Source organism: Melitaea cinxia, chromosome 27 (genome assembly GCF_905220565.1).
Source record: "Melitaea cinxia chromosome 27, ilMelCinx1.1, whole genome shotgun sequence".
In the NCBI taxonomy this organism is placed as follows: Eukaryota; Metazoa; Arthropoda; class Insecta; order Lepidoptera; family Nymphalidae; genus Melitaea; species Melitaea cinxia.
This window is the reverse complement of record NC_059420.1, coordinates 2167316-2187358: the sequence shown is the minus strand read 5'-3', so window position 1 is coordinate 2187358 and position 20043 is coordinate 2167316. Positions and strand designations below refer to the sequence as shown.

General features: G+C 33.5%; 1 protein-coding gene across 1 annotated transcript in view; it reads left to right on the top strand.

Annotated features, from left to right (window-relative positions):
- The window catches only part of LOC123666702 (protein hu-li tai shao), a 31609-nt gene extending 13292 nt beyond the window's left edge, over positions 1-18317 (top strand). The window contains exons 11-18 of the mRNA XM_045600765.1: positions 211-342; positions 814-973; positions 1699-1797; positions 2337-2408; positions 3488-3541; positions 12277-12344; positions 12686-12828; positions 18228-18317. Coding sequence (XP_045456721.1) covers positions 211-342; positions 814-973; positions 1699-1797; positions 2337-2408; positions 3488-3541; positions 12277-12344; positions 12686-12826 — 726 coding nt within the window. The 3' untranslated portion in view covers positions 12827-12828; positions 18228-18317. The remainder of the gene's footprint in view (positions 1-210; positions 343-813; positions 974-1698; positions 1798-2336; positions 2409-3487; positions 3542-12276; positions 12345-12685; positions 12829-18227) is intronic.
- The last annotated feature ends 1726 nt before the right edge of the window (positions 18318-20043 follow it).

The following is a 20043-nucleotide window of genomic DNA, read 5'->3' as shown; positions in this document are numbered from 1 at the left end:
TATCAGTATATAAATATGGTTATTTTTTATTATTAAAATAATATTCAAAAGAAATGATTTATCAAAATCGGCTATCACATATTTGGCCTAATTAATTATAAATTTGATAAACGAACTACCCTCATAATATCAAATCAATTAAATACTATTATTTTAGGCTATACACACGTATGTTACTATATGTTGTTATCAATAATATTATAATGATAGATTAAAGAGAACCGCCGTGCGGACAAAATTAGCGCCGGCCCGCAATCCCACATCCTCGAGGGGGTTACGTGGGACGAGGCGTCCAAGATGGTGGGTGAGGACGCGGTCAACACTCACACTGGTGATCATGTGGTGAGTGAGATTTTATTTAACTTGTTTTTGTTTTTTTGTTTTTGGGAATGTCCGGGTTCATGGTTATGTTTGGGTGGATGATTAAGTTTTTGTTAAAAGATGTGTCATAAAAATATTCTTAAATGTAAAACAAAGTAAAAGAATTTTATTATTTTGCGATTGTTGTCTTAATCTTGTTTTTTAGTTCATTCAATATGTTTTGTATTGATTGTATATTGAAATATTTTCTCACAGACATTAGAAAAATAGGCCGAGTCATTTACCCGACTCACCTGTGTCATTTACCCGACTGACCTGTGTCATTTACCCGACTGACCTGTGTCATTTACCCGACTCACCTGTGTCATTTACCCGACTCACCTGTGTCATTTACCCAATTCACCTAAGTCGTTTACCCAACTCACCTGCGGCGCTTACCCAACTCACCTGAGTCAGCCGCCCTAAACACGTATACGAACAACGGTGGAACAGGTGCTGATGGGCGCCGCGTCCAAGGGCATCATCCAGCGCGGCTACCAGCACAACGCGACGATGTACAGCGCGCCCTACGCCAGGAACCCGTTCGACCACGTCACCGACAACGAGATCGACGAGTACCGCCGCACTGTCGAGAGGAAGCAGAGGCACGACTGTGAGTGGGGGGGGGGGTTGAACTTTTAACTTTTCTCTTTTTTTTTTGGAAAATTGTTAATGTTGACCGGCATTATCCGGCTCAAAGGACCGTTTTAGATGTTTTTAAAGTGAAACTTCTTTATAACTATAGGAGTTAGCTGGTAAAAGCATGACGTGAGCATTCCGAAAAGTGTGATCGAACGAGGCGAACGGAAGATATATACGTATAGATGGAGCCGAAGTAGTTTTACTTCAGTCGTGTCGTCTAAAAAGCACACTCGTTTTTAGGATATCCAGCTCCTAGAACAAAATTTTCAAACTTTAGTCTTTGCTAATGTACTCAATATTACAAAGTTTTGGTTTGATATGTTAACGGTCTAACGTGCAGAAGAAGAAGTACGAGTGATTTACACTTTCTTCAAGCTTGAGCCGATTTTATCCGGCTTGAATATAATGTTTCGAAAAAATATTTGGTATGTTTTTTTTTAGAGTATATATTATATTACAAGAATATCAAAATTAAAAAATACATCACTCAATTAGGTTTTTTCGAAAGTGCTTTAGAATCGTCATTTTACAAATTAATATTATATTCGTTTTAAATAAATTAACTACAGCCAACACTCCACACCACAGATTCGGAATGCAGATTCTGCTGAGAAGAATCTGCAACCATCTTTGCAGCACTCTTAAAAAAAAAAGTACTTTTATTGTCAAATTTTATAGTAGTCACTTGATCTCCAGATGACACAGACATATCGGAGTCGGAGGCTGTGAGCGCGGCGCAGGTGACGTCACCCAACAACACCGCGCCCTCCGACACCGAGGAGGACTCGCGGGATGGTGAGTGATGGTCTTATTATATATACATTGGACATATATATTACATATCCATTGGACTTGACTTTTGGTGAACTTTGTATCGCCATTTTTTTTTTCAACCGACTTCAAAATAGGAAAAGGTTTTTTAATCGACGATTTTTTATCTGTAATCTCATAATTTTTTACTGGATGTATTAATTTTGCTACCTTTTTTTTAATCAAAAGGTGGTGCTTGTCATGTCTACTTATGTTTGAACGAGATTAGACGAGTTCGTTTTTCTTTGTTTGAAACTGACAATTTTTTAAATTTTGTTTCATAAAAACCTTATTTGTAATTTGAAACCTTATTTAATTATTCTTTTAGCCTTAAAAAAGGATTATCGAATTCGGTGTAGCCGTTAAGAAGTTGTGCGCGTATGGACGTACATACGTGTGTCGGCGATTCATGTTATTTATATATAATGTATTTAACAACCGTGAAGAACAGCGTTAATCATATATTTTGACGAAATTCCTAAGAAAATTGTTTTACTGAGTCGATTTTAATGCAACTCTTACAGAACAACGCGTGCTACGGATAGAGACTAAGCAAGTACCGGTACGCAGCCAACCGGAGGTCGTACTCAGCGATGGTATGATTTTTTTGAGATGGATACATACATATATAAAATACAGCATTTGAACCATTTTAGTACCGCATGTAAATAATTACGGCTAAAGTAACCAAGCTTGTTTTCAATAGTTGGCTAGACTAAATATAGTGCCCTGGGGGGTAATGGGGGTTTTAAAGCTAGGTAGGGTTAGACGAGAGTATTTTTCAATTTTAAATGACGTATTAGGTAGGTAAGGCGAGACCGTTTTTCAATTTTTAATGACGTACAAAATGTCACGTTTTGGTCTTTTGATGAAAATAAATAGTCAGGTTTTCCAGATTTTCTATAAACCTCCCTCTTAAAAAAGAGGGTTTAAAAAGTTTAGGCATGTATCGTTTTTTTACGATAATACTTTTTACTTTTAAGTGAGGCAAATAATAGACGGTTATCCCCCCGTGAAATGAATATATATGAATATGAATTCCCCCCCACCCACCTCCCGCCTAAAAAGAGTGTTAAAGTTTTGGAAATTTTGTCTTTTTTAAAATAACTTTTTAAACTGAGCGTAAATATTTGTGAGTGAAGTCACAGAAAAAATAATTACTATTTAACTAATTAATATTAAAAAAAAATTACAGAAATATGTAATTATTATATAAAAAGAGTTCTATATATTTAGTGGAGTCAGCTTACATATTGAATTAGCCGTAGTTAGATTTTTACTTTTATTTTCCGTTTGTTTGTTATGTTTTCTAACGATAGTTTGCATTTAATGACTTTCTACCCCCCTTTTAGATTTTTTAGGAGATATTTGACTAAATATTAATGATAATATTGATAATAATTTTTATTTTATTTTAAAAATATTTTAACAATGAAAAATTTGAAATATTTAAATATATTAATATTTTAATAGATTGGAATTAGTTTTAAAATTTGTAAATAATTTTTTATTGGATAGTAATGTTAGTGACAACCCTACAATATCTCTTAGGGTTGTCGCTTTAATTATTATGATATACAAAATTATTTTATTTTCGATTTTTTATTTAAATTGAGTCAGATACCTCGCCCTACAGTAGTGAACTTAGTATCATGCATGTTTTTCCCTCCCTTAGTTGACACGACGGATTTCTTGAACATGGAGAGAGAGCACGCCGACCGGACTAGAGGTTAGTTGTTGTAACATATAGACAGACACTCATCTTGTATATATATAATTTTGATGCTCGCTTGCGACTTCAATATATATATGAACTAGCTGCGTCAGGCGGTTTCACCTGCGTAGTTTCCGATCCGAATAACAAACAAACAATACATACATACATACATACATCAAAACTTTCTCATTTATAATATTAGTTGAAGTGGATGATAAGCTTTACATTTGTCAGTAGTAAACTTGCTCGATTGTACCGCTTAGGTTAGTCATAGCGAGTTGTTTTATAGCCTCCTTCCTCAGTAACTAGTTATTTTAATGGATAAGACGTTTCCAACTAATTGCAAATTCCTATAAAATTATAAAGAGAAAAACTACTAGATCTATTTTGATCATTCTTTTACCAGTAGAATGCTGTCACTGATTGACATTTATATTTCAACGGTTGAAAACAGAATAACTAAAATTAGTTATAATTATGTGTGTATTGACGTTGCAAGCGAGTGTTTACTATATAAATTTTAACTGCACGAAAGCATGTATTTGGAGTCTGTTTTTATATTAATTTGCCTAAACATATATTTATAAAAGTTAAAGGTATTACTCACAAAAATGTACTAATTGAGGGTCTACGCGCACGATGTATTAAACGCACTGTTTACAAATTAACGTTTTCGATGCGTTTTTAAATCGCAAATATGAGTGATCTTTAGAAAAAATTGTTATATCTGTTTATTAAATAATAATGTGGATTCTTCTCACTCAAGCACTCATCCAGTAGCATTTTCTCCTGTGTCAGGAGTCCAAAAGTACACATAATACACAATCACGAACCCCTAGTCAACAACAAACATCCATGTATCTGGTGAAAATAATTACTTTATTATGTGCGGAAATCCAATCCGTTAGCGCAACAGGCACTGTTGTGACCGCTGCGCCAACGCGTCGTCTATTGATTATAGGAGTTTATGTTTATATTATAGTTTTAAGATAGTATCAAATTATGTGTAATAAGGGAATACTTGTGACTTTAGCCATATCTTCAAAACAATTCACTTTTTATGTTTTTAAATGAGATATTGTATAAAGAAATGTTTCATTTGAGATTAGTGAAAGACCTTGCATCTTGCAAAGTAGTTAATATTATATTTTCATACCGCTAGATTCCCTGTAACGAATTTATAAGAACTACTTTATTTATTTCCCAAAACATAACAATATATTAAATGTATATTTAATTTATAAACATTTAATAAGCTTAAAAGAATTATGAATAATATGAAAAACGCAACTCAACAATAAACGCATAAAAATAATGCGTAAAAAATTCGTGCGCGTAGACCCTAAAACCATCAAAAGTATGGATCGATTTGCTCATATATTTTCATGCAACAATTCAACATCTGAGGTATCACTTGTATCTCCAAATACCCTTATAAAATTGGTTGTCGATAAGATTCGAACCGGGATCCGAACTTGCTGTCCGACGACGAGGTATTCCTCGACTCGACGTCATCAGTACCGTCTGGTACATCGTCAGTACCGATCCAGGGGCCGGTGATAGTACGCGCTAAGTACGCGGAACAGGTTACCTTGAAAGGTGAGAGTGATTTGTGCGTCTGTATGTGTGTCAGTGACGTTTCGATAGAGTTTGTATGAAATTGTAATGAATTAAATTTGATTTCGTTTAAGGTAATAATGGGTATATACAAAAATATGTTGTCAATTAGCTGATTTTCTTGAACCAATTTAAACCAGAACTTAATTCACCACGCTGCTTCAATTCGGGTTGGCGGATATATTCGCTACTATGAGTAACGATCGCTATCAGGTGTACATGATTACAACCGGAACTGACGGCTTAACGTGCTCTCCGAGGCACGGTGGGGAGACCGGTTGTTATTATAAATACCAGATAGCGATCGTTATTCATAGTAACATATCCGCCATCCCGCTGTTGGGCAGCGTCTTCTCCTATATGGAGAAAGACATTCATTTCCAGCAGTGGAACGTTACAGGCTGAATCGTATTAAAGGAATTTCGTTTGCTGTGGAAGATATATTATTGTGGACACTATTATTTATAAACATTAAAGATGTTTGTATCGACTTAGGTCTTGTTTCACTGGTTGCTTTGACGTTGTCCAAAAGATAAAAGATTTTGACATATTTTTCTTTCTGATAATTACACTCCCCTTTATCTGTCAGATATATATATGTATATCTACTCACACCTGTGACCCTAAAAGTTTTTGCTTATTAGTCGAAAGCAAACAAGTCCTATAGGACTGCTTTGCTGACAGAGTCGTCAATTATTCATTAGTAACCAGTGACAAATCATTAAATAAGTAATAAATACGATGAGTGAAAGAGACAGCATATGAAGTTTTATATGTGATAGTGTGTCTCTGTGTGTTGTATGTGTGTGAATGTATCTGGTGTATGTTTCTACGTGTGTGTTAATAATATTTTTGGTGATAGAACTGTACAGTATTGTCTTTGGTTTTTTTTTATCGCTAGTTTTGTTAAGTAAATTTTTCCAGCTTCGTAGATGAGGTTAATTTTGTATCGTCCGTTTCGATGTAAACGCCAGGGTCATTGTGTTGTGACGTCATAAGCTGCGTCGTATGTATATGTATGTAGGCGTCGTTCAATCATGTTCTCATCAAATTTTTGGTACATTTTGTTTTTATTCCATCCATTTATTATTGTCGACTCATTTTCACCAAATTATTTAATATTTTTGTGCTTAATGTTATTGTTCGGTAGTTTTAAGTGCTTGATGACTAACAGCAGCTAACTCTCCACTAACAGGTACAAAGCTAAGCGAAGCTAACGAAGCTTTAACATCGCACAAACGTACAATCCACAAATACCCAAGAAACCCCAACTTTGTTAGCGTCAAACAAGTATACGAACCAAACAAACATCCAAAGTGTAAAATGAGCCTAAATCCCAAATTATTATCGACCAACGAAATCGTGTTATACAATCCAGGTAATCTGAGCAGTAGGTCTAGTCTGTACTCTGTACCGTCTTTAGAGTGGGATAGATGTAGGTACGATTATCCTTTGCGCACACGTTCGCTGCCGAGGCAGAGGAAAAGAGACTGCAATAGGTTGTATAGGACGCAGTCCCACAGTGGTTTTATAAATTCATACATTAAAGATCCAGAACCTGTACACTATCATGTTCCTAGGTTTGATTCTTGTGGTACTATAGCTACGTCTTATCTGAGCGATAGAGATGTGACAGATAGGTATGGTTCCTTTTATCTGTCAGCTAGTAGTATACCCCAGAAATGTCTAGACGAGATCGCTTTTAACGTTGTCAAAGTTAAAGAGGTTGTTGTACCAAAATATAAAATCGAACAAGATGAATTCGTTGAGAGTCAAGAGTTTAATGAAGATAACTATTTAGGTGATATAGATAATAATTTTTCATCTAATAATAAAACAACAGTAGAAAATTTTGATAAAAATAATGCAATTGATAAAGTTGTAAGTACTTCTAATGACAAATTATCAGATGAAAAGTATAATGAGGATCAACAAGGTGTATATCGAGCAGAATGTGCTGTAGTTAACGATGATCAAACAGACGAAATGAAAGATTATAATATATCTATAGAATCACCAGATGGCGAGTACCACAGTTTCTCAGATGACTTTGGGGAAGTTGACTACGAGAGCCCTGTAAAGGATTTAGTTGAGAAGGACATTAGAGATTACTCGGTACCAATAGGTTTATACTGTGATGATTATAATAAAAAAGAAATAAGCCCGAAAAAATCTCCTACAAAAAGAAAAGATATCGTTAAACCGAACATACTTGAACCCATTTTGGAAGAATCCAAAAGCTCGTACGATGATTCATCGAACGATAGCAATGTCAATAAAAAAATTGAAACGACTACCGATAATTTGATTGAAGAAGTTGTAGGTGAAATGTTAACTGATATTGTTGATGTAGATAAGGGAGATAAAGATGCTGTTACAGTTAAGCAAACAGAACCTAAAAATAAAGATTTAGAAATTGATGAAAATGATACCGAAGTTACAATGGATACTTTAGCTTTTTCTGATAATACTAAGAGTCTTATAGATAGATATAGTTCATTAAGCACCTCGGTTGGTGAAGCTAGCTGCGATTCAACCACCGAATTCGAAAAATATGAAGTCATAGCTGAAATAATTTCAAACATTTTATCAATAGTCGATACAAATATTTTAGAAATTGAAATTCAAGTAAATGATGATAAACAAGATACACAATCTGAAGGAAACAGTCTAGAAGTTGCAGAAAGTTTCTCGATAACTCAAATTATTAATAACATAGAACAAAATGTTAATCTAAATGATACAACAATTACAGAAACTAGTGACTGTGATACAAATAATACAAATAAAATAGTTGAAAGTATTATTTACTATATATTCGATACAGCGCTACACATTTGTGTTAACAAAGATAAAGGTGATAAAAAATATAGTAAGAAAGTAGTAACAGTTGTCGATCCAGAGGATATTTTGTATACAACCTCATTTGATTGGCTTTACTTTGAATTAGATAATTTAGATGAACAAATATTTGAAATAAATATATATAGTGATGATAATAACAATGATCTAAATATTGTAGACTTTGATAATGAAAATATAGATATGAATAGTTTAGCGGTAAATAATGATAATACAGATGACCGTAACACAGCGTTCATTGATGATACACAAGACGTATCATTTACATATCACGACATGTGTAAAGAATTGAATGAAACTAAACACTCGAATATAGATGATGACACTACTGAAATAGCGGCTCAAATTATATCCTATTTACTAGAAAAATCTTTTGAAACCCACAAAACGAGTGGTAAAGCGTTTGACGAAACATATACAGTAGTAGAGGAAGAATTAAACACGGCGTTTGTCGAAAGCGATTTCTGTAGATCATCATCACCACATCGCGATGTCTTCGACGTGTGTACGGAATCACCGATCAAACACGTCACAGATTCGTTTATCGGTGATGATCTAAGTGTGTTCTATGAAAAAGATGATGCGATTTTAGGATCACCGTTTGTCAGAAAAGCCAACGTACTAACAATGTCTCAAACAACACACAAAGGTGGTATAAAATACTGGGTATCTTTTGACGATACTCTGCAAATCGAGAAATGCAGCAGAAGACCTAAATTCTCGGAAAACCAAACGCCAAGCTTTCTGGTGGTCGATTTTGATGATAAAATCGAAAAAATTGATCGTTATAAAGATTGTAAAATTGATAATTCTGATAAATCGAATTCTTACACAGAATATAAGTCAGAAGTAACGGATTCCGCGTCTAATTATATGACATGTGATTCTGAATTTAATTCAAAGTTGGAAATAAGTGATCGTAAAGAAATTCTGTTGTATAATTCACAGGTTGTAAATAAGAAACTGCATTCGACGTGGCCGCCGTACGAACGTACATTGTACTATAAAATTGTTTCTAACTTTAGACTGTCACAAAGTCTAGATCTTAGCTAATTTTGAATAATATTCTTAGAATTGATGGAACTTGGTTGTCTTGATGGCGTCTAGACCCAAAGACAGACAAATAAATAAACAAAGTAACAGTCTAGACAAGGTGCCGACCTCACAATATTCGCTCATTTTTAATGTATAATTATATCGTTGAAATGTTTGTTTGGTTCGTAACTATTTACATAAGTATGAATATACTTCTTTTGCATTGATCCTGCGTTAATATCAATTTCATTTTAGATTTTAAGTTTTTTTTAATTGTTATTTTTTTTCGTTTCAATAATTGATTATTTTTTTATCTAACTTTTAAAAGTTTTAATGGGATTATATTTATATAACTAATTAAATAATTAATTGAATTAATTGTTTTAATAATATGTTTGCATGATCTTTTGCACATATATCACTTGATATATATATATATATATATATATATATATATATATATATATATATATATATATATATATATATATATATATATATATATATATATATATAATATATATATATATATATATTTTTTTTATTCTTTTTTTGTATAAATGTAGGTTTCATTCGAGTCAATTACTGCTTTCTCGTTAATTTAGTAACTACTACTAAACAGCTACTAATTCTTACTAAATTACTGAGAACAAATTTAGTTCAGGAGATAATTTTCAAGTGGTCCAAATTTAATTCTGTTGTTATTTTAATTAAAATTACACAACTCGCACGCGCTAATGACCGTAGAGTAGAAGAGAGACGAGATGAGTCTGTGTTACAAGACGTACAATTGAAATATATATTTTTATTTTATTTTTTATTTTGTTTTATTTATAATATAATAATAATAAATGAATATAAAAATAAAAAATATATTTAACAAATTCCTTTTAAACCAAGTCTAATATAATATAAATATAATTAATTACCTAAAAAAAAAAAAACACTATTTTACAAAATATCCTATTAAGAACGAGTTAAAATTCAAATGTAGTTTTTTTGTGAATGATTTTATTTGACTAGTTTTGAAAATTACCTTCTGTGCTGTGGTGATAAGGTAAAGAAACATGGCAAAGGAATAATAAAATGATATTAGTGTGCAACTTAAAATTTTAAAATTTGTTTACTAAGTTTTATCAATTCTGATATGCTGCTGTTATTATATATAAGTCAAACAGGCTGTATATTTCATATGTGTGTGAACGTAAAGGCTTTGCATATTAAAGCGTAAAAAAATGTGTTTCGGTCGGTTTTACGTCCTAAGAACCGTTATACTATTACGTTTAAACGTTTATACATGAAGATACAAGCGAGATTTAAATTAAACCACATACAATACGTACCATTTATAAGATACTAGCTTTTACCAGTGGCTTCGCTCGCAATGATTTTTTTTATATATAAAAAGTATTGAGTGTTACTTCTAATACCTCCAAGAATGTGTGTACAAAGTTTCATGACGATCGGTTAAGTAGTTTTTCGAGTGAAAGCGTAACAAACGAACCTACATTAACATTTATGATATTAGTAGGGATGTATAGAACATCAGTCAAACAGAGAAACTAATGCTTGTCTTCTATTTGACTCCTGTCCTCTTGAACTGAAGAGTTTTTTTGTTTAATGGTGATAATCTCAGGAACAACTGGTTCGAATTGAAAAAATATTTTTGTTGTGGATAGTGCATTTACCGAGGGAGTCTATAGGCTATATAACATCACGCTACTACCAATAAGAGCGCGGCGTTAATAAGTCTTTTTTGAGAGCATCCTTTGCGTGCGCTGCTTAAACAGTTAAAGATACCTAAAAAATAATGTCTAATAAAATTGAACGCCATTAAAAGTACTAAAACAGGTCCACGGGGCACAGCTAGCGTCTTATAAATGGTGTGTAGTGTATGTGATTCAATTGAAGGCGTCTATCTTGTGTATATTTTGTATAAATGCTTATCCTGTTCGACTGAGAGTTTATATTTTATTATTATTATATATATATATATATATATAATAAAATATAAACTCTATAATAATATAATATATATATTTGTCTTGTTTTTTCATGCTTATAATATGTGTTGCACTCATCTGCCAATGTTTGCTTGTGTTGCTATTTTAAATAATAAATTTCATATAAAAAAATAGTGTTTGTTGTTTTTATTTAGTAATTTAGTGCCTTGTTTGTTGTGCGATGTGTTTTTTTGTGTGTGAAGGTTTGTCCAACGCTGAGCACTATTCTAAATTATTCTAAAAAAAAAAAAACAGTTATCCAATTCGGTAATATATAAAAGTATATTCAGATTTATTTCGATTATATCACTTCAATTTTTTTATTTATTTAAAAGTTTTTCTAAGAACTTGTGGAGGCCTATGTCCGGCTGTGGACTGCGATGGCTGAAGTGATTACAGATTTTAGTTAAGTTTTGAATGCAGTTAGGTGTTTGGGCTTTGCATGATTCAATATGCAGATTCAATAGATAATTATATAGTAGTTCCCCCCTTAAAATACACCTCCCCTTTACCCATAAAATATTTAATTATCTAATTTTGTATGCGCATGAAATTAAAGCGCATGCTTGGTAAAAGAAGCTTAGAACTGTGCACTATGAAGGGTGAGTCTGCGCTTTTGTGCTTTTTAAAGCTACATTTTATATGTATATATATTTGGTGTTTCTCGTGTAACTTATAAATAGTTATTATTGATTATTAAAATTTAAAAGATATTTGAAAAATAAATTAATATAGCGTTGTAGAATGTATTCAGATTTTTAGTAATAAAATTGCATTATTTTAAATCTCTCTATATTTGTAGATTTTTAAGTTTTTTTTTGGGCTGAATAAAAAGTTCAAATTGTTTGTTCTACGCCTGTCATTGTTAAATAAATAAATGTCTACGTAATAAAGGTAAAAATTAATGTTCAATTTTAGCTATTTTTGAAATCACACCTTAAGTAAACTTTAGACAACCTTTGCCCTAAATTTCAATTTTTTCAAATCAATTTTCGTCAAAGGCTATAAATCCTATGTATTTTAATTTTCTTACAAAAACATTAATTCAATATATTTCTTACGATATTTACATAATTAATATTATTAAATAGTCTCCATAATTACAAAAAAAAAAATAGGAATTTTGTATAGATTACAAACTTGGTAAAAAAGTGAGTCAAAAGAACTTATACATAGCAACTTCTACACATATATAATATATTTTTAAATGCATGTCTGTCTGTGTTCCAGGCGAACACACTGTCAACGGAGATCACTCTGATGCCCACCAGAGTACCTTCTCCCACAGCAGTAAAGAGGTAAATGGATCCTTCTCTTCACTTCTTAAATTTCGTAATCCGTAATTATTTTATTGCTATAATATTTTTAGGCCCTGTGTCACGGTATAACGGTATCCAACAAATAAAAGCTCCTGATATGTTTTTTTTACTAGCAAACTTCGTCTATTTGCCTGCGAAATCAAAAGTTGTAGTTCATATTTCACATAAAATATTGAATCACTATTACCGACAGGCTATCAGAGACTTTATCAGCAAGATGTGAAACAGTTTCTTAAATTCTTTATTTAGAAAAGTTGGTCTTTTCTCATCAATGGGTCAATTATAACAGCATTAAAATATTATAAATATAAATTTTACAGGGTTCACCCTCCAAGGAAGTGTCAACGGAGGAGTCCCCCAAGAAGGACAAGAAGAAGAAGAAGGGCCTCCGGACGCCCTCCTTCCTCAAGAAGAAGAAGGAGAAGAAGAAGGACAAGTCCAGCACGCCCCAGCCCGCCTAGAGGTAACCTACGATAAAATATTACATGGCACACTAGATTTGAACAATGTATCCTTAAGTAAAAAGGCGGCCTTATCGCTAAAAAGCGATCTCTTCTAGGCAACCTACGTTTATTTATTTTTTAAGAATGGTACCATAGCGATTACCATAGCCTTATATATAACTTGTCTAAACCTGATATAAATATCATTTTTTTTTTCTTATAATCATTGAAATGGGTTTGTTTTTCTCCACAGATAAACTCGAAAACAACACTGCCATCTCGCTTTCAAAATAATTATAATGTAAGGATTCCAAAATTATCGCAAATAATTACCGCTTCTTAAAATTATTTCTGTAAAATATGTTCGCGTGTAACCCACCAGGCGTCGATGTTGCGTCACGGTAGATCGGGCTCAGAGCAATGAGTGGCTGAGCGTTTAGAGTTAGGAGTAGATTCAGACAAATTTATTATTTATTCAACCGTAAAATTAAATATAATGCTCTTTTTCTTATGACTTGCCAGACTTATGAAACGTTGATATTTTATTGTTTTTTTTTTTGTCTTTTTAGTTCTATTTTTTCATCTTATTTCCGACTCGTTCGTGAATTTTGAACGGAGATGTTGCAAATAATGAAAGTAATTTTTCACTGTGGCAACTATTTAAGAAATAAATTGTTAATCAAATAAATACTAGATTACGGAATGCTCAAGTAATTCTTATGATAGTATTTTACTGGCAACACTTTCGTTTAAAATTCGGGGACTCTGTCTGGTGCGTTCTTTGAATATTGTATTTTTTATAATGGCATGTAATGCTTTCCATGTTAGGGTGAATACCCGCGCCATTCGTGCTTTTATAATATAATTAAAAAATAGTTTTAACGCCGACGCGAAAGCGCGCCAAAACTGCAACAAAATGGCTGCATAGCGTCGAGCAAATATTATTAAAAAAATATATAATATATAGCACTATCGATGTAAAGTTAAGAATTTATCGGCTAGCCTACGTTTGTAGATTTTTTAAATTATTATTTTTTTCTTTCGAAAACAATGACGAAAGTGTTCAACATGGCGGCTTGGAAATGAAATTTACCGCGAAATTACAAAGATACCTCACGTCTGCCATATTAATAATTCAAATATCCGCCTGTGCAGATCGTCGTGTTGGACACATATAGAGCCGTCTTATTAATATTTTTAGCGATTAGGTCCGGTTTCACCGCTTGTGATTAAAGTTTAACCTGAGGTACAAATAGCTTTTAACAGAAGGAGGTAGAATAGAAAATCAGACCTGCTTCTCCTAAATTAATAAACTTTTTAAAAAATTTCATAAATATGATATATCAAAAAAAATTGTTGGATGCCGTCATCCGTCAAATAGCGTTAACCACAAACGGTGAAACAGGCCCATAATAACGTACCATCACTGTTACAGATAATTAAGAAATAATAAACATTTTTTTTTTTTATATAAGGCGGTGAAAGTACACGTTTGTTTTAGATATAAGGCCCGTTTTAAATAAAATTTTATTTTTAATACTATGTTTATTTTACCTTTTTTTTATTATTTGGGGCCTTATCAATTTGACATTACCTAGAGGAGGTCTAGCGTTGTTAAAATGACAAGTTGATTTTATTTTTATCGAATGAAGACGTTGAAGAGAATGTTTCGAGAAACAAAAAAATTTTTAAGAATATTTGTAATCTTTAAATTTATGACACCAGCATTTTATGCAAATTTTTTTTGTGTATTTGTAACGAAATAAATTATTAGTTTTAAACCTGGGGACTTTTTCATTTACACCTCCGTCACAATGTTGCCAGGACTGGCTTTAGTTTTAAGTTTTTTAGCTTAAAAGAGTTTTATTTGTATCATGTATTTTTTTATTTCTACAATATATGCTGTTTGAAAGTTTATTATGGACTTTCGTGTTTTATTTTAAACCTTTTTGTTATTGTAATTATTGAAAAACGCCAAAGAAAATATAAAAAAAATTTACATCTAGAATACGGATACAACCGAATCACATACACTACATACCATTAATTACCAATACTAATATTATAAAGCCGAAAATTTTGTTTGTTTGTTTGAGCGCGCTAATTTCAGGAACTACTGGTCCGATTTGAGAAATTCTTTTAGAGTTATATAGCCCATTTATCGAGGAAGGCTATAGACTATATATCATCACGCTAAGACCAATGGTAGCGGAGCACCAGCAGTGTTTCAAAATCGGGGTTTGTTCCCTTTTGAAAGCTTTCCCAGTTAGCCCAAAGAAACTCTTCCACGCGGACGAAGTCGCGGGCAGAAGCCAGTAAGATATATACAGAACATCTGTCAAACAGATTGACCTTAAATTTATATTTTAGTATATATTTATAAAGTTTCATTTAATGCGCTTGTATGTACGTGTAGGTGCATAATTAAAGGAAAAATTTACAAAAAAAGAATTTTTTTTTTGACAAACTTGTCATCCGGCACAGTAATTTGTGAAGGGATTTGTCAAGAAAATTACTTGTGAAAAATATAAACAAACATGATTTTGTGTGGATAAATTTATTGTAAAAACATGGACGGGGCAGTTGATGCTTATAGAATTAAGGTGATGTATTGTTTTTATTTTAGTATTCTGTCCATGATAAAGGTCCTTCCTTCCTTCGAACCTTTTCAGCAAAGGTTACTGTATGGTAGTCTCTAGTTGAGTGGGAGATGACATGTGAGGGAAGGTCAAGGTTGTGAGGGAAACCCAAACCCAATGAAAGTCGATTTAACACTAAGTTTATTAAGATTATTTTGAGTATATATAGGCAGAAGTACAGATGTCATCCGTAGCAAACAAATAACAATTTCATTTCTGCATCAGGCAAATAACAATTTCATAATAAATAACCTAATTTAAGGAGGTTATTAGTTTGCAAGACACTCATTTCATCATCACGTAGTCATAGAGTTCAAATCTTTGATTTTGTGGTCCCCACACGTCTAATAGAAGTAGATTAATTTTATAGGCATTTTTTGGGTTACTTGTTAATCATATTTAGGTATCCGTCTAACTTTTTTTTTGTCTAGAAATCGGCATACAAAATAAACTGGAATAAAACGAGTGTGCTTTAGACCACACGACTGAAGTAAGACTTCTTTAGCAATAGGCCTGCACTGTGTCTTAGATAGATATACGAAACGTAACTGGCTACGAGAGAAAAACATGTTGCCTCACACTTTTCGTAACGCTCTCGTCACACAATCACCAGCTTACTCCCCAAGTCAAGCGTCCGTTAACGAGTTACTTCAAGACTCAATATCAAAAGAACCCACAATATAAAGTTCTTCAGTAATGTAACTCGAAAATTACTGTTTTAGTTTAGCCAGTATAATTATATTTGTAGGATTTAATTTCATTTTTATCAATCAGTCAGTCAGTCAGTTCAGCCTATTGCAGTCCGCTGCTGGACATAAGTCGCCCCAAGTTCGCGCCAAACATCCCGGTTTTCCGTCTCCTCATCCAGCCTACACCGGCAATCTTACGTAGACCGTCGTTCCAGCGGGCGGGAGGACGTCCCACACTGCGTTTGCCAAGACGCGGTCCCCGCTCCAGGACCCGTCTGCTGCAACGGTCATCAGTCCTGCGATACAGACCACTGCCACTTCAACTTGATAATTCTGTGGTCTATGTCGGTTACTTTCGTTCTCTCGCGGATAGTCTCATTTCTAATACTATCTCTGAGAGAAACCCCAATCATAGCCCGTTCCATTGCACGTTGAGCGACTTTAAACTTGTGGACCAGTCCTTTGGCAGGACGCATTGCTCGAAGACTTTTGTCTTCAAGCATTGCGCAATTTTCGAAATCAAGACTCGACGAAGCCGGCCAAACGCCGCTCAGCCAGTCTTGTGTCTTTTGAATAATCTGCAGAACAGTATGGATGTGGTCTACGGTGCTGTAGCCATTTCGAAACCCAGCCTGCTCTGGTGGTTGGAATTTGTCGAGTCTTCTAGCGAGACGATTCGTAACAACCCTCGAAAACAGCTTATAGACGTGGCTCAAAAGTGAGATCGGTCTGTAATTCTTCAATAGATACTTATCGCCTCTCTTAAAGAACAGCACCACCACACTACTAGACCACGTCTCCGTCGTGGTAACTCGGTGGATGACGGCGTTAAAGAGCCTTGCCAAGGCTTTTAGGGCAGATCGCCCTGCGGCTTTAAGGATCAATTTTTCAATTCAATTTAATTTTTGATTCAATTTAATATCAAAAGTACATGACCTTGCTTTATGATAAAGACTAAATTAAAGTATATTTTAACGTGCTTACATGAGAATTTTAAAAAATCTCTCCGAAGGAAATACTCGATTTCTGGATAATAAGTATTAAAGAGTCTTAGCTCGAAATATAAACTCAAATCATGTCATGTTTCATTAAAATTCATTCAGTAGATCTGAGTGACATGCAGCTAAAATACAGACAAATAAAAATAAAAAATAAAGTCACATTTGGCTTTAGAAAAGATATTAGAATGACTTACAAATTACAGTAAATTATCACTGCTGAAAATACAACCAAGTACCTCTAGATTTTTATTTATAAATACTAGCCAACAATAGCGAATAGTTAAGGTTACTATAACATACACTTAATTTTCAACCGACTTCAAAAAAGAATAGGTTCTTCGGATTGTGTCGCCCAAAAATTTTTTAAATGTGTAACAATTTTTACGACTTTTTTTACCGAACCTTACCACCTGGTGTTTGTCGTGTGGTGCCATTAAAAATTTGATCGAGATTTGATGAGTAGCTTTTGAGTTATTTCTAATAATACGTCTACGTTGTGTCGATGCAATTAAAGTCGGATTTTTTTCGTTTGCGAGCAAACACAATTGTTTTAATATTTCGAAACTAAGACGTGTACTGATTTGGAATTAATTTGTTGTCATTTCATAACTTTAACGTAACTTATGGATTTCAAATAATAAATTCGATCTGTTTGATAGTGATACTTCCATCTGTACAATTTAAAAAACTATTGTTATGCTCTGATCCACAAATTAAAAAAAAAAGTTTAACAAGTGGAAAAGCAAGTCGTAGGCAATATAGTAAGATTTTGTTGTAAGACATTTAGAACAATTGAATCAAAATGTTCAATTAGAAATCTAATACTATCTATTGTATAAAATTTACACTTAAGAAATTTAACAGAATACAAATGATTTTGATATTAGTTAAACCACTACCGCCACAATCTTGTTTATAAAGCTATCAAAATAACAACAGCGAACATATATATCCAGTTCACGATGTAACTTACTTCTTCAACTTTATTTGTGAAATATTTGCAACCTGTAAATCCAAAAGTTGCACAGGCCGCAGAACTAAATAATCACTTATTGAATTTCAAAGCCAAATCAAATTCCGATGATTTCAGGTACTTTCCCGAAAGAACAAAAATGGCGTCCCTTCATGCACCACGTGTCGCTACATCAAATCTAAAACTTGCGGCAGCGACAAGAAGAACTTAAAATGCAACAAACCATCCCCCATCCCTGAACCATCGGTCGCGTCATTGAAAAAATCTTTAAGTAAAAACTGTTGCGCTTGCTGTTGCATATTTCTAGAATTTGTCAAAGAAGCTTACAAAACAATACAAGGAGATCCTAACAGCAGAGTCTGTGATGTTCTGGGCGAGATTAGCGATTTGATGCTGGCTCTCGCTAATGACTGTGTTCTGCTGTTGAGACGAATTTGTCGCTGCTTTTTCGAGAGTCTTCATTGAATTATAATTGTTTATGTTCGAGAATTGTTTTATTTTAAATACACAAAAATTTACCTGCTGATTTATACTACTAGGATCGCAAACAACTGTTTCGTCTGCCTAATGGCAAGACGTTACCGTAGCTAATTGTAACTTACAATACCAAGAACAGTATAAATAAGCTTGTTGCTGACTTTAATCTGCTGTCAGTAAGGCGTATTTTTCTAGTTTCGCTAACTATAGCGATTTATGTCATCTCTGTGGAAAAACTCCGAAAATGTTAAGTTCCATTGGGGATCCTGATATATTTATCTGTGTTGAAAAATTCTCAGATAAAAGTTGCATTTTAACGTATTAAATTTGAATACAGTATTTAGAATCCCCGTTTCAAACACAATAGTTTACAATAACTTGCCATCAATCATAGTTTTTTATTTAGATCTATCTGGAACTTACAGCAGGGGGCAGCTTCATTATATTTCGTAATTTTATTAGAAAGGTATCTAAACAATCCGTGTCCGTTAACATACGATTTTGAACACAATAAATCAAACTAAAAATAATCATCAAAATCGGTCAACCCAGTAAAAAGTTACAGATTAACACATTAAAATGAGTAGGTAACGATCGCTATCAGGTAAAATAGCAACCGGGCCCGACGGCTTAACGTGCTGTCCGAGGCACGGTTGGGAGACTATAGTACAAATAGTCATCCCGAGCGGAAATCAAACCCACAAATCGCCGGTGTTTTAGGTGACTACTCGCACCACTACACCAAAGCGAACTTCCGTAAATAACGAAGGTATAATCTTATGGCGAAAAAAGTCACGTTCATAGAGCCATACCAATGTTATATTTAAAAAAAAATCAACTGTTTTTCCTTTCTGGGCAATTGATAGTTTTAAGAATATTCTGTGAGTTTCTCGCTCAATCGATCAATATGGAGTGAAATATACGCGTTATATTGGAGACTTATTGAATTTAAATCCGTACGACGAGCCTATAGAAAAACTACAATAACACGTAAAAAAAGGAATGGGAACGTATTGCCCCATTCTCAACAAATAAATCAAAGGATCCAGGATGGAAGGGAAAAATACTGTCGGGCTAACTGATAAAAGTTGTTAACAAACTCCGGAAATAGTATGGATTGGCAATTATCAGCCATCAAGATACGACGGCTAAGAAATGACACAGTTCCACTACCACTTTGGAACTTAAAAAGCCATTCGATGGCGGGATAACTACCTAACTGCTGGCTTTGAAATACACAGGCCGAAGACTGGCAGCAGCGTCTTTGGTGTGATAAAACCAGCCCTGCGGTCACCAACCCGCCTGCCCAGCGTGGTGACTATGGGCAACACACGTGAGTTCACGCCATTTTCGGCGGGGACTTGTGGAGGCCTATGTCCAGCAGTGGACTGCGATAAGCTGCAATGATGATGATGAGTCATCAAGATAATGTTGGTGAACTGCATAAAGAAATTTG